At 38.5% G+C, this 24,797-nt stretch overlaps 1 protein-coding gene across 1 annotated transcript in view; it reads left to right on the top strand.

Moving 5' to 3' along the window:
• SEMA3D (semaphorin 3D) overlaps positions 1-24,797 on the top strand; it is a 147,442-nt gene that overhangs the window by 20,107 nt on the left and 102,538 nt on the right. The window contains 1 exon segment of the mRNA XM_069801680.1: positions 24,415-24,605. Coding sequence (XP_069657781.1) covers positions 24,415-24,605 — 191 coding nt within the window.

The raw sequence follows: 24,797 nt of genomic DNA on the forward strand, positions 1-24,797 counted from the left end.
TGGACAAAGTTCTGAGATGGTAATGAGAAGCGGTGAATAAAGTCTCCATGTTTTACATGATACAAACTTGAACTCTGCTGAAGGGGCCGTATGCAGCAAGGTCAGGAGCGTGATGAAGTATAAGTTGGGAAGGGGAATCTGCTGGAGAGGTAGTATAACCCACTGAGTGATAAGTGCTGACAGACTGGCACCCTGATGTTTGAAGTGCTTTCCCTTGCGGCAGAAGTATGTCTCTGATCCTGTTGTGTTATGGCCAGACTCAGTCTGTTTTGAAAGCCTATACTTTCTTCACATTGAGACTCAGAAAGATTCAGGCTGAATGTGTTTAACAGAACCCTGAATTTTGGGCCGCAGTTAAAGATACATTTTAAAGATTCGATACGGCCTTCCCAAAAGGCATTTGTAACAATAATCGTAAGCATATGTCAGTACATTTACATTATTATTATTACATGTTTACGTTAATGTTTTTTTAATATTCCACCATTAAGTTGCTGCGTTTAGCACACTAGTTCATAAAGAATAAAAGCATTATGATTTCAAAAGAATGATAAAACAGTAACACTGGGGAATTTCAGTCATCTTCTAGTGCTTAACAAATTGGGAGCATTATTCAATCTGTCCAGGCAGGCTCTTGCGTGGTTCCTGTTCTTCTCTGTTTCTTTCCTGTGGGTTTAGCTTGTGAGTGCTCCCAGCATGGCCACACAGGGAGAGAAATTGGAACATGTGAGTGAGACCCAGAGTGGGAGACGGAAGATCAAGTGAAACATCCTGGGACCTTCCAGGAGAAAGCTGCTCCACTCTTTACCCAAACCTCAGTGCCAGAGGTAGAATCAGAAGCTAGTCATGGATGGTTTGACTAATATGGGGTCTTAAGAAACAGTAGTGATATGTTTTCAGTTCCTTGAAATCAGTTTACTTTGGTTACATTCGCAAATTTATATATATATAAAAGAAAATAATTACAAATTTTGTAAAGAAAAAAGCTTGGGAGAGAGAAAAAAGATTTTTCTTTTTTTTACCTTTATTTTCTAATCTAAGACTGTGACAAGTTCCCCATCCCATTTCCTTTATCTCCAGGACAGCAATATTCTGTCACATTTTCAGAAGATTTCTGGTACCTGATATGGCAATTCTATCATCTAGGCTGGGTTTTGACAACCGCTCACTTCACTGCTTTGGAAGACAAGAAGAGGCAGGGATATAGTATTAATAGCCCCTTAATAGTATACAGGACTAATCAGGCCTCTCTTTAACTACTTGAATACAGAGGGTGTATCTGTACAGATAATAGAAGAAAATAGAAAATAGTGTTTTCATTTTGATTAATAATAATAAAGCACTAGCAGAGGTGTAGATATGTCAGTTTTCAGTGATTTGCAGCCATGATCCCCTACACTGGAAGCAATGAGAAATAACTTACAAGTGCTTTCATTAGCAGCATCCCAAAGGATAACTGTCTGCACTTTAATTCCTTCCCACTCTCTAGTGTATATGCACTAGGCTACATTTTTTAACCATGCAATCAGAAAACATGTGTTCCTCAGGACCTCTGGGTCATTCCTGCAGGGTGGACACTGAATGAGAAAGACACCAAGGAAGTAGAAATGTTGTCTTGTTATTTTTAAATAAGCTTAGTAAAATATTTCTTTTGTTTTCCTTCTGCTTCACAGACTTACTGTGAGAGGCAGGGTCAGGTTGTTTGCCATCACATTCCAGCTGTAGTGCTGACATTTGTAACTTTTCAGTTCTTAGCCTTGTAATCTCATTTCATTTATCATGGAATCCCTTTTGTGCAGCATGACATTTTCTTTCATTTCCTCCCAAGTGAGAATACTACTGCAATAAGGACATGTACACCTAACATCGCTAATATACTTTTCCTTTTTAGTAGCAGGATAAGAGCCTGTTACAGAACCATCGGAGGGATTCATTCCTCTACCTCCTCCAATAGAGGACCATACTCGGACATGTAGGGTTTTATGATGGTTCAGCAAATGATACTCAGTGAAGGGCATTACCTAGGGAGTAACTGTACATAGATCTGGAGCAGGAGAAGCAAAAGAAATTTTTCTAGTAATGTGTTTTTGTTGGTTTTGGATGCGTGTATTTCAACCGGGTATAGTCAAATAGAGAAACAAGTGATAGCGTAGACCTACGTTTTTTTCTTCCCGTATAGGATCTGATACTTAACTAGAGTCAGCAGAAGGCGCTGAGCAGCTCAGGTTGGTAGTTTCACTTTCTGGTGGTTGGTTGCTGTTTCTCTCCGTTGGTTATGAATGTAGCTTCGAGTGACCAGGCTGCCGGCTTCTACTTTTCAGGTACCTAAATTGAATGGAGGTGAGTCTGAACCTTAGACATATTATCAAATATTTTTACACTAAATTTACTAAAGACAAGCCCTACTTTCATTCAAATTATCTGAATGAATGTGCTCACTAATTATTCTGTCAAAGGAATTCAGAACTGGAACTAAGATGATAAATTTAATGTTTGTGTACTAGTGAACACAAGTATCACCAGTATTATAGCATCATGATGGTCATGATCCTTTTGTGCCTAATTAGTGCAACTTCAGTGAAGTCAGTGGACACATGCCAATGTATCCCTTACTGATTACTCTCTGCATTACTCTGATACAGCTCCATAGTGGAGACTTTGTTATAACTCTATTATAATCTCTGCTACTTTCACTAAAAATGTGAAGGCATTCAGTAAAATACAAGGAAGTTAAATGCTGGGAAAAGAAAGAAGGAAAATAAGAATGAATAATCAGATAATCACTATTTGCAACTGTAAGCTTTTCTAAAGTATTGATAGTCATGATTTAGGCAAAAAAAAATGCATTTTCATGTTATCATGTTTAGAAATTGCATGATCTCAAGGGTCTTGAAAACCTTCAAAGGTACTGAACATGGGCGATAGTATTACCATGGGTAATAGTATTCTTACCAATTTGTATATTTGACCTAAGTAAAAATGTATCTTCTTCAAAAAAGTCAATTAACATTCAGCTTTAATGTCATGTGTAGATTTTAGAACATGGAATCTTCAATATTTCTTTCTCTAAATTAGATTCAGTACAAAGCTTTCATGTTTACTTCTGCAACTCATTTGCTCAGGAGAATCAATTTACCTGATGGACACCTCTTGTGTTCTGAGGCTGTATGCCTTTCTGGAGATCCAGTTCAACTTTGTGAAAACAGAATTAGGCTGTCAGTATGCGGTTGTTTAAAATAAGCTCCACACTTCACCGATGTGGTGGGTAAGATCATGACATAGTTTACAGATCTACACAGGATTTTAGAAGGAATTCATAGGGATTCCTATGGGGCTTGACCTTGTTGACAGTGTTATTGACATAACTCATTTTCTTCTCTGTTACACGATGGAAATCTAAAATGCAGCCTTATTAAATAGCCTCATTCAGTTGTAGGAGGGTTACAACGTCTTTCAACTTTTTTTTAAATTTATATTTATTTATTTATAAATACTTTTTCGTATTAGGGGAATTTTCTGTGGACATAAATGAACCAACTATTTGATGCATCATGTGTGATTAAGAAATATTTCAAACTGAAGATTCTGCAATAAATTTCCTACTTTTTCTTGCTGAGGAAGGTGAAAAGGAAAAAAATACGGGAGTAATTCTGTTTTTCAGTAAGAGGCTTCTGCTGTGAGAATTGGTACAACAATTATAAAAAGCTCCATAGGAACGGAAACCAAACCCTATAGTGCAGAGAAGGCAATGTTATTTTGCATCTTGACTCTTATTTTATACTTCAGATTTTCTCAGTATTGCACAGCACAGATTTAGTGCACAGTTTAATAAACAAATGGACTGCTCATCAATGACACTGCTTGTGTTTCTCTGTTCTTGTGAGTGCTTCTGAAGAATCACTAACTGTATTATGAACATCATTTTGCAACAAACTTTGTGCATCTGTAATTGATCATTATTTTGCTGACTTTTTCCTTCTACACCAAAAAAGAACCATGGTCCTGCATTAAGAATAATAATAAAAAAAAAAAAAAAATTACATTTCAGATTATATTGGCTTAGTGTATTGAATGTGTTCCCAGAGATATGTCCCAGAATCTATCTTGTTTTGCAGTAATAGTTTATAATTAAACTTCTTGCTCCCTGGAGGGCCCTTGTTTTGGCTTTCTAAGAGTGAAAATGCAACGTGATAAATGTGTCTTTGTTTTTTTCACCTCAGATGAATGGAACAAATGTCCAGATTTGCCTAAATTACTGCCAACATGTAATCTTTAAAAATTAAAAAAAAAGAGCTGTTTGTTTATTTGAAGGAATTCTGCCAGTATTTGGAAGCACCATAAATGCAAGAACAAATGGTTATTTAATTATTTTAAAGCACTAGTATTGTATTTATTGGCCTATTGTTTGTGCTAAATTGAGCTGTTGTCATGACGTTAGTTTTCTTAATACAACACACAAATATGCAGTTAATATCCTGAGGATTTTTTAAAAAGATGTTTCCTTGTCAGATGTCTTTCAGAACTGGCTTCCTTGTGACAGTTGTGTTAGATGATTGTCTTTTGTTTGGGTATTGTTCCTGCAGTCAGTTCACACAGGGTAATCAGCTCAGCCTTTTTCCACCTCCAACTCTGCTAAACCTATTTTACCAAGTCTGCAGTGTTCCTCCCTCCCCTCCGCTCCTTTTGCAGGTGCTTTTCACAGAGATGCTCTGCAGCTTCCCAGTGGCAGCACTGGGCAAAGTCCAACCTGGCAGGGCTGAACAGGGCTGTCAGACGGATAAATCAAGGTCCACAGTTTGGCCGATTGGTTTTGCTGCTCAGCTCAAATGGTTTTTGTGAAGACACGTTAGCTCAATACCTCACTAACGCATGAGTTCCCAGCCTTGGCTGTAGCTGGTAGCGTGTTACTGTTGGAAAGGCACCATTGCCTTTTGGTCCCCCTCTGAAAGCTCTGCTTTTATTTTGAATGCTCCAATTAGTGGAATTAATGCACGAGGGTTTTACAGGCGACATCCTGCCTGGAACCACATGTTGGACAAGGCTGAACTAGAAGATACACTCGGGGTCGGGGTTAGTCTGACACACAGGAAAGAAGGAGAGGGGTTGTTGCAGTGTTTCAAAACTTTTCTGCCCTCCAGCTTGGATACCAAACTGGGCCAGATCCCAGTGAACGTATCCTTTAGTTCATTACTTGCACCTACGGAATGTTAAAAACTAGAACAGGGTTTTGAGAGTGACCAAGCTCCTTCAGTTGTTTTTTTTTTGTTTCTCTCTCTCTTCGGATGTACCAGGAAGTCATAGCTAATTATTTTCCAGCAGTAGCTTTCTAAATTAAACATCAGAATTACGTGTTTAACATGAGCATAGAGGTTTTGGGTGTCCTGTGACTGAGTTTGATAGTGTCCTTGGGTAAGACAATCTGCCAGCTGTGGCTGTGCACGTTCCCATTCAACTTCTACCATTTGAATAGCGAATAATTTCTGTTCCATATAGGTTTTCCTCCATTTTTGAGAGGAAGACTAACAAAGACTAACAAACATCCTTCCCACACTGATCTCCGTGGTGTCGCGGTCTCAGGCTTTCCCCAGTCCCTCTTGACACAGCCAAATACAGACGCAGTGGTGGTTTGGGGCAGTGCTTGTGGGAACAGGTGCTGGCCCCCAGTTTGCTGAGGAGGTCTCATCCCTTCTTGTTCCTACCTACCCTTCATCTCTCCCAGTTCTCTTCCAGTGTACAGTTTGTCCATGACAAATGACAGCACCGTTTCCCGGTCTGGTTTCTCGGCTTTCTTGCCGTGCCTCCTGCTCCCAGAGTTAAGCAATTGCCATTGCACGGAGCGTTGAACTCTGCATGACCAGTTTGAGGGATTTCTCAACTGCGGCGTCCTGTGGTACAGCACCAGAGCCTGCCTCCAATTAGCTCGGGAGCACAATTCCAGACACATGTAGTTGGTTCAGCAAATGCTATTTTTTTGTTGGGTGATGATGTTTTTCTAAGCTTTGCTTTATTCATAGCATGAGTGACATTTCTGCAAGAGGTGGCGATGCGTCTCTAAGTCTTAGTTTTTTTCTGGGTTTGGAAATACACATCAAACAACTATAGCAGTGCACATTAGATAACTTATGTCTGAGTAAATTTACAGTGATAACGAGGGACTTATGAATTAAATTAAACAAATATAGTCACTAGGTTTTAAAAAACAATATGGCATTACCACGATGAAAGAAATAATTTTGATTCAAGGATGCAATAGATCTGATTTTTAAATTTAATTTTATATTATTATTTTGTGATTATCATTGTTGGATTACTCATGGCATTTAAATGCACACCTTTTAAAATGAAATACAGAAATATGAATATTTAAACAATCTGTTTCAAGATCACTAGGTACATCATTACCTCATCTACGAGACAATTTCATATTTGCTTTGATCCTCTTCAACCTCAAACAGATAGCAACCAGCTTTCAGTAGTGTCTCTTCATAATGTTTCTTTTTCAATATTCCCATGCCTTGGACTAAATTGCTTCCACTGAAGATGTTCAGTGGCCCAAATGACAGTATTTGGATTCTGAATTTGTTGGATCTCTCTCTCTGGCTTTTCTTTTGGCCTGTTTTCAGATTAATAATGTGAGAGTAGATAAGCTTCAGGGGAAAAAAAAAATAGAACATATATTTCAGCATGTTAGCCCAATAATACTACTATACAGCATCAAAAGAATAAAGCTGTGTGTTTCTCCAGAGCCCTGAGAAGAATACCTTTTTTAAACCCTTGCCTCTCAGAGATTCATATTCCTGTGGGAATGTAAGTGATACCAAGGGCAGCAGCTTTTGAGTGCAGCTGTAGTTATCATTAAAAGAGATAAGTATTTGAAGGAATTTTGATATGTCAGACACGCTTTGATATCAAAGGTCTCTTGTGTGAAATACAGAGCTATGCAACCTCTAAAATGCATGCTATTTTTAATGTTTAAGAAATAAGGTCATAATAAGCCAGAAAGTCATACTCAGGTGCTGTGAATCACAGTAATTCCTTATGGAACAAGACACACATATACATACCTTGTATGCCTATATCTGAGTATGCACAAGTTACTTTTCTGTGAATCTTGCGTCATTTATATCCTTAGACTATTATGGATGTAACAACATTGCAAATCACTTTAAAAATGCTTTTTCATTGGCAGCCAGAAATTGGGTCAAATACATTGAAAGAAATACAGAAAAGTGGGCATTTCTAGATTCTAAAGTTCACATATTACATACAAAGCAGTACAGTGTATATTCTCTGTTTGTATTTAACTTTCCTTACCTAGTAATATGAAATGATAGAAAAAGATTTTTATATAAAGTCTAAAAGCTGAGAAAATTAATGACTAGTTTGAAGTACTGCCTTCAGCTTTCACAGATTTCATTGATAAGTGAAGAGTCACCGTACTGAAGAAGGTGTTAAATAGCCTCTGCAGGATTGACAAAAGCAATGAAATCTGTGTCCTGCATACATGATGAAACATTAAAACGTAGCTGAAAAAAAGCTAATGTTATATCGAGAGATTCATTGTAACTCCCGATTCGCCTATTAGATTTTTTTTTTTTTTTAATAATTTAAGCGGTGCTTTTGCCAAGTATCAGTCTCAGAACTTTGTGCCCTACGCTTTCACAAGAGGCAGTGGTATAAAAGTGGTGGGAAGTGAAGCTTTATCAATATCCTTTCTCCTTTTGCCATTCTCCCAAAGCAAAATGGAGACTCTCTGAAGCCCTTTGCCAGCATTTACTATTAATCTAAGGTCTATGTCTATATTTTTTTGATTTTTTTTAAATCATATTCAACCAATTGGTTATATTAATAAGTCTGCTATCCAGCCATTATTCATCTGAGAAACAATGCAACCTAACTGTGTTGTGTTTTTCCTATTGCAAAATCTTGTCTTCTTTTTTTTAATTATTATTATTTTATTTTTCTGAAGGCAGAGTGGGTTCAGACACAGTACCTGCCAAACATGGAGAGACCTCAGACATAGATTCCAGTTTTTACCAGTCTCTAGTGCTTTGTGGATCCAGGTTCAGGCATTCTAACCTCGAACATGCTAATATTTTTTAGCCATTTAATAACTGGGAGTCAAAAGTCATATTGGCATGGAGGAGAATATAGAAATGCAGTCTGCAAGCCCATGAAAGAATGTCATTGCATTACAGCTGCTTAACAAGTTATCGTCCATCAGCTGAAGTACTGTAATTGTCTGTCCATGCACTTGAGCTTGCCCAGAGTGAGGTAAACATTCATGTGCTCCAGGGATTACTCATTAAATGAAGCATTATGTTTTAGTACTGAGAAGTCTCTGCTGTCCTTCCATTATTTTCTACTTTAAAGACAAATTCACTCTGCATAAGAGTAATTTTAATTATGTGGTTTGCTGTGTGTGTATGTTGGAGATTTTTCAATTGCTCATGCAGACGGCAGACAAACACATACATATTTGTGCACACAACATTTCACTGCTATAATTAGGTATTTCTGGCACTTCGCAATAGCAGGATCAAAGCCAAATTGCAGCTACCTTTGGAAAATCTTATAAGTAGCTGTTATTGAAAAAGGAGGTGTAACTTTTCTGTTTTAAAACTTAATGAGGATTTTTTTTCAGAAAGTGTAATTTTTTCTGTCATCATTTTAATGTTAGTTTTTGATAAAAAAAAATCAGAGAACTTTTGAGTATGTGTATTTTTTGAAACAGCTCTGAAACTCACTAGGAAATGACAGAAATGTCATTACATTATCATGATCCACTGCAGTTACTAACTTAACTTGAAACTTAACTTTTGATAGATATAATCAAAAGAACTAAATAATTTTTGATTCTAAGTAAGTAAATATAACTAATTTGATCCTTTGGAATAACAGTTTATAATAGTGAGTTGAAAACTTTGTTGTTGTAAAAGGAAAGGAACTTTTTTCTACGGGGCTCACTATAGTATTTCTGTGCGATGTAACCCATTTGTATATTTACTACCCCTCATGATTCACTATGTGGGATATTGCTAAAGAAGCTGTATTCTGACAGGCCCTTAAATTAATGACTATGCATGTATGAAGTATAAGTATGGAGTATATAAAGTACAATAGTTTTTTAGTATTTATATTTGTCTACTGATCCACTAGAATATAACAAACTCAAATAAGCAATCCATTTCATGAGCTGTAAATTCAAGTTCTGACCTATTGACTTCATGAGAATAAAAATTCTCCAGTGGGAGTAACATGTTCATCATGTCTTAACATAAAGTCCAGGAGTCAAGGAAATGCCTGACTGGAATAAACAAGTAGCTCATCCAGTCTGCCATTCTGGCACCAAGAGTGGGTAAGTCCAGATGTTTGAATGGAAGGCATAAATCTTCGCAATATTTCTGTTCTAAATTGCAAGATGCTGTTTCTTACAGCACTCACACCTTGAAAAGTGAAGATTAATAGAGCTTATAACTGTATTTCCACATAGTCAGCTTACAGCATAAATCTTAAAATATATTTCTTAAATTATTTATCCGAACAATTTTGAGAACAGAAGATTTTAAAGGTATGTTATCAATCTGTGCAAAAGTAAACCCCTTTCCCCCTGCTTTTATTTCTTTTATAATGAGAGTAAAAGTTCTGGACATGGGAAAACCCGCCCATTTCAGTACAGTAAAAATGAATTTTGCTGCAATGCGAGAGAGGCGGAGGGCCTTGTGAGGGAGAGGGATGACAGAGCTACCCAACTGCGGGGTACTGGCGTGCTTTCTCCGTCCTGTCACCTGAAGGTATTCACCAAGGATGAGTGGGCACCCTTCGGCTGCTGGTGTTGAGCCACTGTTGGCTGTGAAACCTGGAGGGTTTCGCTTTCACTGATCTAAGCTGTGATTTTGCCCCACCCATGTATTCGCCAACCTTGGCAAAAACTTTGGTTGGATGTTCAAAGCTGGTCCTGGATTCCGACCAAAGATTTAGTTGTGAGATGTTACATCTCATCTTGTGCAGTGACCGTAGCAAGACATTTTTCTTCAGCAGCAAACACTCATTGGAGCTGACCCCTACTATCACCTTCTTAATTTTCTCTGACCAATTTTCTCTTAATTTCCCAGCCATTCTGTGAGTCTATTATACAAAGTAAAATAATGAGGTAGCGCGCATAATGCCTCTCATGTTAAAACAGTTGGATGATCATCACAACTAAATCGGAATCTTCTTGTTTTTATTGCCTAGTGGGATCTACTTTCTGGCTAATATTATCAAGGTGATGGTATATGAGGGGAAATGAATATGTTGTCACATTGAATTGTTGGTATTGGAAATGGTTCTTCACACATTGGGTACTAGACATACAAAATTGTTTGCCAGATGGTGTTGCAGATGCAAGAATTTTACAAGGGCTCAAAGGGAGGCTGGACAAGTACTTGAAAGTGATATCTACTTGGGGGTTACAAAATAGACAGGCCACAATAGGCTCAGGAAATCTCCTGAGCTGAAAATAGATGGAAAGAAGGGGGAGCACTAGGGGTGTGGAAATATCATATATAAATGTTCTATTCTTATTCTTCCTTACACTTACTATTGAAAACAGACTACTAGACTGGATGAGCCTTCAGTCTTGCCATTACAAACATTTCTGTATTCTTATTTAAGTAAGGAGTTGTTGTGTGAGAGGGTTTTTCTGGAACAGGAAATGAAGGTGGAGAAAACCCAGAACTGCTAAACGTAGAAAATCAGTAATGTGTTTTGTGATACATATTGCTAAGGAAAGCAAATTGAGAGACAACTTTAATGTTGAAAGAAGCTCAAATGTGATTACTTTCTCAGTTACTGTCTGCATAGGTTTGCAGTCTTGCTTTTTTAGCTTTTCCATTTAATCTTATATTACTGTGAGGAATGGGTTTGCATTGTTTTCTTGGTGATTTCTCCTGGTATTTTTCCAAGGACATACAGAAGGCATTTGCTGATCTAGCTGCACATCTCCTACGTCCTGCGTGCTGCTTTCTAAACCTGTTGCCAAACTTAAGTACCATAAATTGCACTACAATACACATATACTATTGATAAACAAAGAAACAATCAGCTGTAGCAACTATGTCTGCTAAAGATGTTCCTCTTTTTCAGAAGGGAGATTGTTATGTGGAACAATTAAAAGGGGCATGGTCAACTCACAGTTCATGAGTCAATTCAGTGACTCATAATATTGAAATTTATTATGCACATAAGGCATTTATTTTAATCTTGTTTTTTTCATTTGTCTCATCCTTTGTTAGGATTGGCCTTGCATGCTGGATTCTTATCTTTTTATTGTTTTGTGTTTTTAGTGTTTATATAAGCACTTCTGAAAAACAAGAATGTGGCTGAGGTGCCTCTAAAGGAATAGAGATGCCAGAGTTGGAGTGGGCTTTTTGAATTGACTCACTCTGCATGTCCTGACTGCCAGAGCTGAGTTATAACTTGTAAATGTCTCTGGAAACGGCCTACTTTCTTATCGTCTATACAATTTAAATTTGCCTCTGGCAGAATTGTTGTTGCAAAAAAAGTGTAAAAAAAAAAAAAGTCATGGTTATCTGTGCTACTATTGTGTTTCTTAATATGATGAGTATTAATAATGATGGTGAAAATTATAACTGTTCTTACTCCCTAAATTGTTCTACTTAATATTAAGAAGAACAAAATTCTGCTGAAATGTTTTTCTTTGCATATTTTAATGTTTTGGCAGATGATATCAGCCACAGACTTGTATCAGCTGTCTGAAATAACTGCTTGCTGATCATTAGAGTGATTATAACCCACAAGCTTATAGATACTCTGGAACCTGTCAAGAAAAAATGCTGTAAGAAGATATTTTTCCAGAAAGTCCATCTGAAAGAAAAACTGCTTTTTGCCTCCTCCCAGTTTATTAACGGCATGAGATGATAGCAGTTTAGCAATAATTGTCTTGGTACAAATTGCTAGTCATCTGTGTTCTTTTTAGTTGATGCTTTCAGTGGGCGCTTTTTTTTGGTCATTAATGGCACTTCTGTCACCATATGTCTTAGTCAATCACAGATCTTCAGAATAACAAAACTCACAGTTTACATGTACGTGTCTATGTTTTTGCTGGGTTCTGGAGAAATGTGACTATTCTGTGTGTCCTACAAAGGGAGTTGTGAGACCTCACCCTGCACTGCACATTACGCAGGAAGAATTAGCAATGAGTGCTTTCTGTGCCTCAGGAGGAGCACAAAGCAGCTGTAGCGGGACTAAGGGTCTAGACAGCTGATCTCATTGAGGATGGAGGATGGTCAGCACAACAGAGAAAAAGTTCGACAGCTTGTCAATTCATTACCCTAAGGTCTAAGAGACTTCCATTCCCTCAGACAAATGCTGATCCCCATTAATATGAATGGTTGAACTTCACTTGACATCAGTCAGTCCTGGGTCTGAGTGCAAGTACGTTATTCCCTGTGCCATTAACGCAGGTCACATACCCCAGCTGAGCAGGCAAGGGAAGCAGAGTTTCCAGTAGTCATTGTTGTTTTGCTTTTGCAGTACTGTGTGAAGATGGTCAATAGGTTTATTCCTTTGTAACTGTGTTCCATGCTTGAGTATCTTCAAGGTATTTGTTTCACTTTCTAGAGTTCATCTTTCTGTTTGTATGTGTTTATTTACAAATGATATACTGTGTCTCAGGTAACGCACTCGACAGGGTGGAAAGAAGCATATCATGTTTAAGATAGTGGCATTGGTAACTCTTAATTAATATAATCTGATTCCACTCCTTATTCACTTCAAGTCCTCCTAGGATGGCTACTGAGTACATTTAGCATCAGCTTCCCCAGCTGTGAAACTGGTACAGTAGGAATACATTTCCTTTGCAAAGACTCAATAATGTATATACTAGTTACTCTGTATTTTAAATAGAATGTATGAAAGGCATTATATAAGTTTTAAAAACTACACCTTATTAGTGTTTTATTCCTCTCCACACATAGGAATTTCAATTTTGCATTGAAGATTAAAAAAAAAATTAAAATATCAAGGATTAATTTGTCTAACAGGTTATCACTTATCTCCCCATTTTAGAGGTGGTTACCGTTTAGTTTGCTGAAGGACCCATGGACCAAGGTTCCTTCTGAACAGCCAATATCTAGTTTTTCTCATGATATATTCCTAGTAGTGCTGTTTTTCTGGTTCCTTGTGAAGAAATTGCCCTTCACATGGTCTGTCCATGTAAGGCTTTTGTATAATGCATGCTGATTTAGTTAGTTGTTATATTTGTAAGCTCCAGCTGCAGCCGTCACTCTCCGAATCTGTCATTGAAGGATTTTGTTTTAAATTCTGCCTGGCTTTGTTTTCAGATGTCTCTGAATTCCTCCCTGTGTTGAGTCACAGCTGTGAAAAGGGAAATCTACCTCTTTAATTCAAGGGGTCAGTGGTTTAAAAGCACTAAAGCCCGTTGGGGAATAGCTTAAGGAAGATAGTTAATCTTGATGATCCCAAGGGGTTTCATAAACATACATAAGGCTCATCTGACATGAGGAGTCCTGTACGTCTTCAAGCCCTGGTTTCTTTGGGGGTGCCTGTTTCACCAGGGAGTGGGATCCTGTGTAGGACAAGCACCTGTGGTGGATGTTTGCCACCTGCTCAGCCATGGCTATGGAAACACAACTTAATCTTGTCCACCACATCCCTTTTTCTAGCTAAGATGGCACAGAGGCCAAATCCTTTCTAGTCATTTCTCTCCCCACAACCTTGAGAAGCATTTAATGTAGTAACTACAGTGGCTTCCACTTCTTGATCCAACTGGGAGATAGTAGACTGGCATGAAGGAGTTGCTAATTTGGACAGAAAAGAGAGGTCATGCTGGAATACACTGCTGATATTTTGTTTTCTGGGTGAGCAGAACTCGTTGGCTTCGTTTGGGTGTCAGCAGTCCATCCAGTGGTATTTCTCACCCAGCTTCCTCTTCTAGCTCCAGTGGGGGAATCCTGGAAGAAATCCCCTTCTTGCTTCATCAGTGCAGACAAAAACATTATTTCAAATACAGTGTCAATAATTCTGACACTCACTTCTGTGTTTGGTTCTCATGGGATGGGCAAACCAGGACTGCGTGGGTGAACAATATCTGGCAGCCTTGAGATACTGGATTAAGTTATATAGCTAATTCAGCGTCTGTACCTGTTCTGTGTGTAGTTCACTTGTCCTATGCACACATTACTATTCTTGATACAGGGATTTATGATCTGCTTGTGAATCAGCTCTTGAAATACTGCAGTTTTTGGTCAGTTTTATAAAAGGAAGGCATTCCTGATTTCAATCAGAGTTCAGTAGTAAAGGAGCTGATTTGTGAGCAGATCAGGTAGGCATTGCCCTCATCAGAAGAGTTCTTGGAAAGACAAGGGTGATCACTAGAGAGTAGGCAAAGCCATTTGATGGCTGTCAGAGCCTTAAGTTGATCAGTGGAAAGGTGTTGGATGTTGCTGAAGACCTTCACTGTGTGATCCACTTCAGTCATTCCTCTGTCCGTTAGCTTTTAAAAGAACTAATAGAAAAATATAGGTTGGAAGGGACATCAGGAGGTCATATGGTCCCATTTGCAGCTCAAAGGATGGATGACTTCAGCTTTGGATCAGGTTGCTCAGGGCTGTGTCCAGTCAAGTTTCAAATGTCTGCAATGATGAAGAAACCCCAACTCCTCTGAGCCCCCGTTCCAGCGTTGACCATTCTTGTAGGGAATGAAGCCTCAGAACTCCCTCAAGATCAAGACTGCTTCATCATCATAGGGGACAAGTGTCTGCTGAGGAAAAGGAAATTAGAGGTGATGTTTTGCATCCTACCTTTTTTATATTAATCTTCTGGTTATGGCAACTCCCCAGTAACTAACTGGTTAACTGTCTAAAAAGCTTTGCATTTTTCAGTGAAGTATTGATTCATCTGTGCACTCTGTGTCCTCACTTTGTCCTCACGAGACAAAGGAAAGTTCTTGTGGTTTTAAACCAAAGTGGAAATAGTTCTGCGTTGAATGGAGGTGGTGATGCCTGAATTCTTGTTTTCTTTTCAGTATGGCTGTTTCAGATTCCAGGAACTGTCATGTTAGCACCCTTCACAAAGCAGCTTAAAAATAGACTAGCAAAACAACTCTATTGCACCAACTATAAATTGATTTCTGCTGCAACACAAGCAGCAAGTTCTTGTAGGGTCTGATAGCGGCATGTTCTAACCCTTGAAAATAGTAAAATGGGTGATCAGTGAACACAGGAGTGTTATAGCTTTGATAACTTGCCATCTGAACTCACACTGGCCACGCATTACTCCTTACGCAGCTCTGTGAAGTTCTTGTTTATGGAAATTCAAACTGTGATTGCTTGTAATTTTCTGCAGTTTGCACAAGGGCTTAAATCAAGAGTCAAACTCTGGAAGAAGTGGTATGTGAGTCATGGATCTCACCGCAGGAATCACGGCCAGCAGTCTGTAGTCCCTGGTGAGAAGGGTGGCTGGGTGACTAAGGCACTGCCTGGATGTCGAGGGGATGTGGGTACTGGTCCTAACTGCTGGTGTGACCTTATGTAAGTGAAGTCATCTCCTATGGTAACATTAAAAAAAAAAAATCAATTAACTCCTAATGGCAAGGACGGAGGATAGAGAATAGAGGCATTAAAGCTTTTAAACTGCTCGGGTGCTGTGGTGATACCTGAGGGAAACCTGTCAAGAGGAGTAGGTCTACATTAAGTTAGTGAATTGTGTAAGCTTACAGATGGGATGTGTCACAGTAGCTCTGCTGATTCCCTGTCACACATCCTCCAAATATAAAAGAAATCAAATGTTTAAAAAAAAACTAGGAAGAAAGCAAATGCATTCAGCCTAACAATATAACTAGGTTAATGTGCCAACACAGATCACTGCACTGCAGTGTACATGTTCATAAGTATATCGTTTTACATATTGGCTGCACAAAATGTTAATCCAAAATTAGTTGGACAATGGATATAAAAAATCCTCCTCTAATAGAGTTCAAATGTATAGTCATGAATTATTAAATCAAAATTTGTTGGAAGTGTAAATTAAGATCCTTCCGGCATGTCTCTTCCTATACTGTAATTTATATATTAAAGCCCTGCAGACTGTGCTGAACCAAGTTCACTGACAGTGCATCATATAATGAGGCCATACGTCGATGAAAGGAATTCTACAAAAATATGCCATTGGATATACAGCAAACATATTTGATCAAAGCCCAGCCGTCATATGAAGTGTACATTTTTAAACCCTCACTAAACTGTATTAGCCTGAATTGTTTTGGAAACTACCAGATCAGATACTACGCAGCTGACAATGAACTAAGTAATACTGGCAGTTAATGAAACATCCTATCAAGATTAGTACAATAGAAACAATTCAAAAATAGTTAATTACGTTAAGAAGCCAACTACAACATGTAGTTGCCTGTCCATTCTACTTTTCTCTGAGAGTCCCATAGGCAGCTTTTAGATACATCTGGGAAATCCTTGAGTGCCTACAAGCATTTAAGCAAAATTCCAAACTAGTTGGCAGTACATTTCTGCTTACATCAGATAAACCTAGCTACAATTTATAGCACAATAAAGCATTTGCTGTGAAATTAAATTAACATTATAGATTTATTTGTAAATGTAAATCTTTGTGCCTTTATTTCTTTCAGTTTTGGGAAGGGTTTGTTTGGGCGTGTTTCTGGTTGGGTTTTCCTTTAGTAGGGTCTGCTGGGTTATGATGTATGGATGGGCTGGTTAGCGTTGGGAGAACCAAGGTATTTCTGCCTGCACACACAGTTGGCTGGTTGGTGGTTCCTCTGATGCATGTATAGCTGAGATGTGTAATATATTGTATACTGTGCAATTAATGGGGCCATACAACAGTAGGAGCTGGCTTAAGTATGGATTGCTTGGATCAAGGACAGAAGAGCCCTACCTACTTGCATCTAGAGATATAGCCATGCAGACAGCTTGCTGGCTATACGCTTTCAGAGTGTGTACTATTATTTGTCTTGCTGCTGTATCATGCCTAGAAGCCTGGATTTGATTCATGACAAATTTCACCAGAGTGCTACACTGTCTTCCCATCAAGCTGGGTTTTTCACAAGCGTGCAAAATACACGGTAGGGCAAGTCCCCGTGCAAGTAACTAATCTGTAAAATACCCCACTGCCAGTAGTTACTGGTGACCCCAGAAATACCAGCTAGCTCAGACCTCTGGTAGTTGAACTGTCACTAATAGCAGACTCATGCTCCAGCCCTGCAGATGTTGGAAGGTCTCCTATGAAAGGAGGTACAGAGAACAGTTTTTCCACAGCAAAACACTGGCAAGAATTCCTGGAGGTGAAAAAGAGACTGTAATCCTTCGAGTTGGCCTTTGTGGGTATATGTTTCTTCCAGCAAAAGAGTGGTAGCTGCAGGGTCAGTGGTTTAGCTGCCTTGACAGCGCTGCCTGGGGTTAATTCAGGTTTTAGCGGGACAAATGCAATCTGTTAGTGTTTAAATGTTCAGGCAGGTCTCCCCAAAATGAGCATTTCTTTTCTCCGATGGTCATCATGACACTTTTCTGGCTTTTCAGTATTTTCTCAACGGCAGGCTAAGGTTGTTCCACAGGCAAAGCTTCCCGCATGCATTCTCTCCCTGTCTACTTATTCAGAGCTGAGCCAAGCCACCCCAAGTGCTGCAGGTGGTGACAGACATTTCAGAGGAAAATTGTCTGGCTCTCTTCGAAAAACTTCAGACGTCACGGTACTCGGCAGGAAGCGGTTTTCATCTAGTCTACCTTTTCATTAATGTCTCTAGGAATTTGCGTCCTACTGCCTTTTTCTTTTCTTGGATACCAAAGTTACAAACCCTGTCTTAAAATCACTTTTCATAGCTTGAGAGGTTTTTTTGGTCTGCTGGGGAAACACGCTGTACTTAAAATAATGTAACGCTGAGGTTTGGCTTAGGGTTCCTTTTGATTCTTATGTGTTGCTAAATCGTGCCATACACTGCTTTCTTCTTTGGCTTGTGTTTTTTCTTTTTCTTTTTCTTTTTTTTTTTTTTAATGATCAGACATGTAGGGTGTTCTCATGTCATTCTAAATAAAGAGCCTATGGGAAACTGTTATTACAGATGTAACATCTGAAGTCACAGTTCCTTCCACCAAAAAAAAAAAAAAAAAAATCCATCTGAGATGCATATGCATCTAACTTCAGAATGAAAGGCATGTAGATTTTTATGTGTGGAAGATATCAGTTGCACATCTGACTGGTGGGACATTTTATTTATCTGCCTACCTCCTCTTTGCAATATTGTTATCAGATGACAAGTTGCTATCCATCCCATCTTTTTCTTGGACAATAGACACTGTGCTTGAGAAACAGGCTATAGAATGTAGAACTATAGGTCTGATTTTCTTTTGCTTTTTTAAGAAAACACAATATACAAAGACTTAGGGTTACAGAGTAGCATTTGTTTTATCATCAGTCTTGGATTTATGCATTCTAAGTCCAAAAGATACAATGCCACAGATAAAACTTCTCAGAATCGCTGTTCCTAGTGATATATAACATGTCTGTGTTCACGGCTGTCCGTATGTCACATTCTGAAAGGATTACTTCTATGTCTACGTGAAATCTTTGGGTGTAATCCTGACCCCATTGACACTGACCTGAAAAATATCCCCATATCTTTTGAGGATAAAGTGCTCATTTCCTATGTGTATAATTTTAGGTGCCCGACAGTAAATTTCATGGTCAGATAAGCTCTTCATAGCAGTGTGACACAGACCACTCTATAAAGGTTATCCATTCTTACCAGTATTTATCTCCAAACAGACTACATGCCTTTTACAAATGCTTCCATCAGTAGACTAGCTTCAGAAAGATGCAGAAAACTGCAAAAAATAAACCCAATAAGTGAGTTAATTCTTCTTCTCTCATGTTTCACTTAGTCACCATTTTTACTTTAGCTTGAGTTTATCTTCATCTTAATGAACCAAAAATCCAATGTAATCCTCAAACATATTTTCTAGACTTTGGAGAGCTTTATTTATTATCAGATGGTTCTCTGCAATAAAAACAAAATTTTTTTGCTCTTTGTTCCCTCAGTTGCATCCTCCTCTCTCTGTGCCTTCATTTTTCTTTGCTCTCTTTGGCTCTTCTCAGCTGGGAAACAGAGCAGAGATTTTTCTTGCCTTCCAGACTACTGGTGTTGAATGGATAGGGTATAAATCCTGTGAGGAGCTCAGTAAAGGTAAAGCCTGTAAAGCTTTGTAAAACTCATTATAAGCTGGGTTATGCTTCATATGAGTCTTTAGTATTCATCTGGGTATTTAACAATAGCAAGGTCTATGTTTGCTTTATGGCAAAACCTTATCTAAACCAGATATATGAAACCCAATGATTTAAGCAAAATAAAACAAAAAAATCACCTACTGTAGGCTCACATAATTTTTTTTATTGTACCATTGTCTTTGTATTCAGTAATTTTTGCTAGTGTTGGGAAGTGATGTAATACTGATCTGGGGTTTTTGCAAAAAGAAGTATTTTTCAGAATCCTTGAAGAGAACATTTGCTGTACTATAAACAGCACAAAAGCTACTTAATAAATGGGAAAATAGTGATGAATAATACTGTTTACCAGTTCTTGGATGAAGTTAGCTTTAAACTGAGATTTAACAATGAAGAGAAAAGCCTCCTCTGCCAAATAATATATCAACAGACCGTCTATCTAAGGGGTACAAGAACGTAGTCTCATTGTGGTCTGGATGAACGTCATCTTTGTTATTTAAGAAGAAAATTAAGAATATTAAGTAAGTATGGAGATGTAATTTTATTTTTAGTCTTTTTTATTTTATGATTTACTAATCTGACTCATGTATGCTTGTACATTTCCCTATTATTAACACAGAATATTCAATACCCAGTTCATGATTATAGTACAGTTTTGAACCACACAGTAGACAACCGTAGTAATTTTTCTTTTGGAATATGTATGATAATTTATAAGTGAGACATCTACAGGTAAATGCATTGGAAACATACATCTGTATATTTGTAGTTAAAGTAACATGCTTTAAATTTGTATGCATATATATAAAGTACGTGTACAGTATGAGTAAAGAGCTGAAGTACCTTTCAATAAATTTGAGTCGTAGGTGGAATACTTTTTGTTTCTCTTTGCAGCTGGTTAGTTTTAAATCTTTTAAAGCAGTATGTTTGTCTAACAGGCCACTCATGCTATTTGGTTGATGTTTGCAAGGGATATCTTTTACTCTTTTCTCACTCCATGGAAGAATAAAACAAAACAAAACAAGATCTCAGACAGGGATAGGTGAGGAGAAGAAAGAAAACCACCAACATCAGAGATAGTGGTTTACATATTAAGACTAAATGGCCTAAGTAACTTATTCAGTCAACTTATGAGTCTATAGTGACCATCAGACATTTTTCTATTCTATTCTAGCTTTTATGAGTCAACATGAGCCAACTCAAAGGTTGCTCTAGATTTTCAGCAGTTGCAATTTCTAACATTGCTATTAGATTCAATATAACTGAGCCATACCACTCGGTTAATTGCTTTTTCTGTATTTGCTGCAGGCTGTTTTCATTTTCCTCTTTACTGGACTACAAAATTTCAAATTTTAAATTGGCCTCAGAAAACGAGTGCTGGAGACAGGTTTTAAATTATCCTCCAATTCTGTATAGGTTTTTGTTATGGAATTAAACTGAGAGTTACATAAACTACTGTTAAAAAACTGTGTGTTTGCAGGTGGGTCGCAGCCCTTCCAGCTGTGGACTTCATGATGCCAGGAGAAGTCAGAAACCTACACAGTATTTGTGAATGTGAGATTTTGCATTTAGATAGGTTTGAGCTGAATGATCTGAAAAAACTCCCATAAGCACAGAACTCCCTACTGTCTGTGTGTTTGAGAAGGCTGAAGAGCTCTGTTTATTGCAACAAAGAGCCTGGAATAAATTATGTTTAGTAAATTGGCTCCAGGTTTTCTTGTTTCAGACAGTAGCTTCAGAGTAATCTGGTTTATAGGCTCTGGTGAATCTGACCAATTGCAGGGAGGTGACACCTCATTTCAGGGATGTGACATCACACATGTGCCAGTTACGTCCAGCCACCTCTCTCCGGCAGGATGGCAGGACACCAGCAGATCAACATTTTGTCTTTTGGCAGTTTTAACCTACAGCCCGCTATGAATTTATGAGCCCCACAGGGAGGTCCTACCAGGATGGAGCCAGGCTCCTTGGCCCCTCTTCAGCATCACGCATCCCACCCCCGCACGGGGCAAATAAAAGCTCCTTTATTCCACTGGAAATACCCTTATTTCAGCGAGGTGTATGCATAGCTTCCTTCCCCAGTCAGTCTCACAGGTGATAATTAACAGAGTGCAGATATTTCCTAGCAGAAGCCAAGGTGGGAAAGCAGTTTTAGCCTCAGCATTTTTCTTTTGAAACTCTTTTTCCTCATTTATTTTGGGTCTGTTCATGATGAGGAAACTTTATAGCGTGTTGGTGCTTAGCAGAAGTATTGAAGAACTAAAGGAAACCATAATTTTTCCTCCTCTGACAAAACTCTTCTTACTTTTGAGGGGAGGAAAGAACGGGGGAGTTAGATTTGCTTTTAGGTTTTATATTTTATTTCTGTTCACGGGTCTGATTACTTCTGAGCAGCGTGACTATGGCTTTTTTCAACACAGGACATTGATTGACATTGCACATGTTACAGAGGGGAAGGATATTTCCTGAAGATTAATGGCCAGTTAGTTGGTCTGAAGTTCATTAACCTGAGCTAGTCATTAGACTGCTGGAAGGACTCTGTGTGGAAGCTGGAATTGTATTAGAAGATGATCATAAACTAAAAATATATGTGACAATCTGGCCAGATTGTAATGAATCTAGGACAAGACAGGGTTGGCTCGAGCTCACAGAGCAGCTGCCTCCAGTGTAAACTAACTGCCTTGTGTCAGGAATTAAAGCAAATGGTTTTTCACAGACATTATTCAAATAAAAGGGGAAAGAAAAAAAGAAAAAAAAAAGAAAAAAAAAGAAAAAAAAAGAAAAAGAAAAGAAAAAAAAAAGAAGAAAGGTTTCCATTAGCAGAAGAACCCTACATGAAAAAATGAGGTTGTGAGGTATGGCCAAAGGGCCAAGTTTGGTGCTAGTCCTCAATCAATTAAGCAAATGACAGTGCATTCAGGCAACTTTTTTTTTCTGTAAGTGGCAAATTTACTCCTGATCCTTCACTGTACTTTACTTCAAGAAAATGAGCCCCAGATCCTTTGGTGAGATCCCTATTGGCTGAGGCCCAGACCCTCAAGCCATGACTTCTCAGCATATTTGCAGTGAGACTGGCTCCCTCTTAATTGCTTCTTTTTCAAGTGTGGTTTGTCTCTATCGTCCCACTGAAGATGAACAGGGCTGGTGTCTCTTGTCTTAATATAGTCCTCCCCCTCCTCCCTCCCCTTCTTTTGCCCTTCTTCCCCCTAAAATAGATTTCTTTAAGGTGATATAACCCTATGATAATCTAGTCAACAGCAGCCCTTCGTAGTCCAACCACAAATAAGATGTACTGGCATGGAAGAAGTGAGGGCTTTCTCTCAGGATCCTATACTCTAATAAAGGGAAGGGAAGGATGAACCAGAGGCATTTCATGTTTGTTTTGTTTTCTTTCCATGTCATCTCGTGAATATGTAATGGCACTTGGCCAAAAGTAGTGCGTTCAGACACCGAATGTGAGTGTTGAGGGAGGGCTTGAGAAGAAAGCAGCTCAATGTTCCACGATAGGAAGGATGCTTCGGGCATTTTACAAATCATTTCCCCCTCTCTCTTTCTCCGTCACACCCTTCCTGCACACTCCCTGGTCTTTTGCTATTGGCAGAAGGTCTGGAGGCTCAGAAAGCCCCAGCTTCATCTGAGGTTTCCTCTGGCAGAGAGAACTGAAGGGGTCCTCTTTCCAGTCCCTTCATGCCAGGAAGGATGTACCGCCTGCCTCATGAGGTGCGAAATTGATTCTGGATGCCTCCAAGCTCGCAGAGGTGCTCTGGCAGCTCAAGTGCCAGACCTGTGGAGCGGCTCCAGGGCCACGAGTTGTGCTGCGTCTCTCGTGGGCTCACGAGGAGCCTTTCCCTTTCCCTTGATGTCTGTGCAAGTGCTGGCTGACGCGGGCACTAGGATTACTCTTTTAATCAGGCGGTTTCAGTACCTTTCAGAAAAGAATTTTCATGGCAAGTCATGAGCCATTAATCTCGCTACTAACCATAACATTTCCTTACTCTTAATTTACAGCATTACTCAAACGCTGACTTTTGTCATCTCACTAACTATCTCCCTTGACCTCTGGTATCATGCACTTGCAGGGGAAAGAATCTGGTCTCGCACATATTTTCATGCTCTGACCTCTGTGAATTATGAACCATCAAATTCTGCCTTCAGAACTCAGGATGCCATTTCAAATAATTTCATAGGCAAAAATGGAGTTCCTGGGCAAAAGGGATCCCTTATAACTGGGTACAAACAGGACTCCAGGAGAACTGTTGCTGCTTTCTGTTCAGCTAGTGGGGTGGCAGTGTGACCTTGAGGAAGTTCACTGTAGTTTTATTATTCCAGTTTTGCATAGGGAAAATAAGGACAGTGATAATTACTTTCATTTGTAAAACACTTTAAGATTTATGGAATATGAATGACTGTTATTAAGTGAAAAGTGTTGTAAAGCTGGCTTAGATGCATACTGTGCTAACGAAGTCCCGTATCAGCCTATTGACCTCAGCATGAACCACTCATTAAAGTTTATAGGACATTTTGGTGGGTGAATTGAGGCAGTTATTCTGCTGGAAATATCATACTGAAAGCACATTTAAATCCATCAGCCGCATTGACTTTTTTTCTCTATTGAAACTAAACACAACTGCTTGCTCTATCCAATTTTCTTAGTTTATTTATGAAAGTTTATGATGGGTATGTATTCACTGTTAACTCGGCTTGTACGCCCATGGTATCTGAGGTATTACAGTTTATTCTAGTTATAGCATAAACATACAATAGTTGTTGTACTGAGATAAAGCAAGAGTTATAAAACATTAAGATATCCAATGGAGCAGTATGAACTAATGAGTTCCGTGGTCACTTTTGAATGGCAAAAGTTCTTTTTATGGATACTGCATTAATTTATTTTATGCTTAAACTTTAGCTATGCTAGACATTGGTGTTTGCAAAGTTTACATATTTTTCCAACCTCAAAGTGTGTAAGTTTAGTATTAAAGAAACAGATTTACAACATTTTGATTTATACTAGAGGAACAAATACTTTCATAGCAAACGTGTTAAATAAGCTACTCTTTAAAGATAGGTCTGGCTTGCTTTCAGTATTATTATTTATATAATAATGCAAAAAATCTACAGATGTTTTCTTTTTGCTTCCAGATTAAATTTGGATTGTTTGAAAAGCGGGAAGATATTTCACGTTAGTGCAAAAGAAGATACAGAAGAAGAGAGCAGAATGAGAGCTTCCCAAGTACCACATGCCTGCAGCCTGTTATCTTTAGCGATGCTGTTCCTTCCAGTGACTGGAATGTCAAAACAAAATGTCCCAAGACTAAAGCTTTCCTATAAAGGTAAACTTTTCATCAGTTTTTCTGATTCTGCCACTTTTGTTTTGATGTGACATTGCCAGCAGTTCATTTGTATTATTAATCAGGGAAACGAAACTCAGTTGTTCCTACAGTTCCTAGAAACACATGCCAGAAGCCTTAAAAATGGATGGATTCTGCCTAGGGACAGTATTAAATTCTCTTTTTTTGGGTGGA

This window comes from Haliaeetus albicilla, chromosome 14, assembly GCF_947461875.1.
Source record: "Haliaeetus albicilla chromosome 14, bHalAlb1.1, whole genome shotgun sequence".
In the NCBI taxonomy this organism is placed as follows: domain Eukaryota; kingdom Metazoa; phylum Chordata; class Aves; order Accipitriformes; family Accipitridae; genus Haliaeetus; species Haliaeetus albicilla.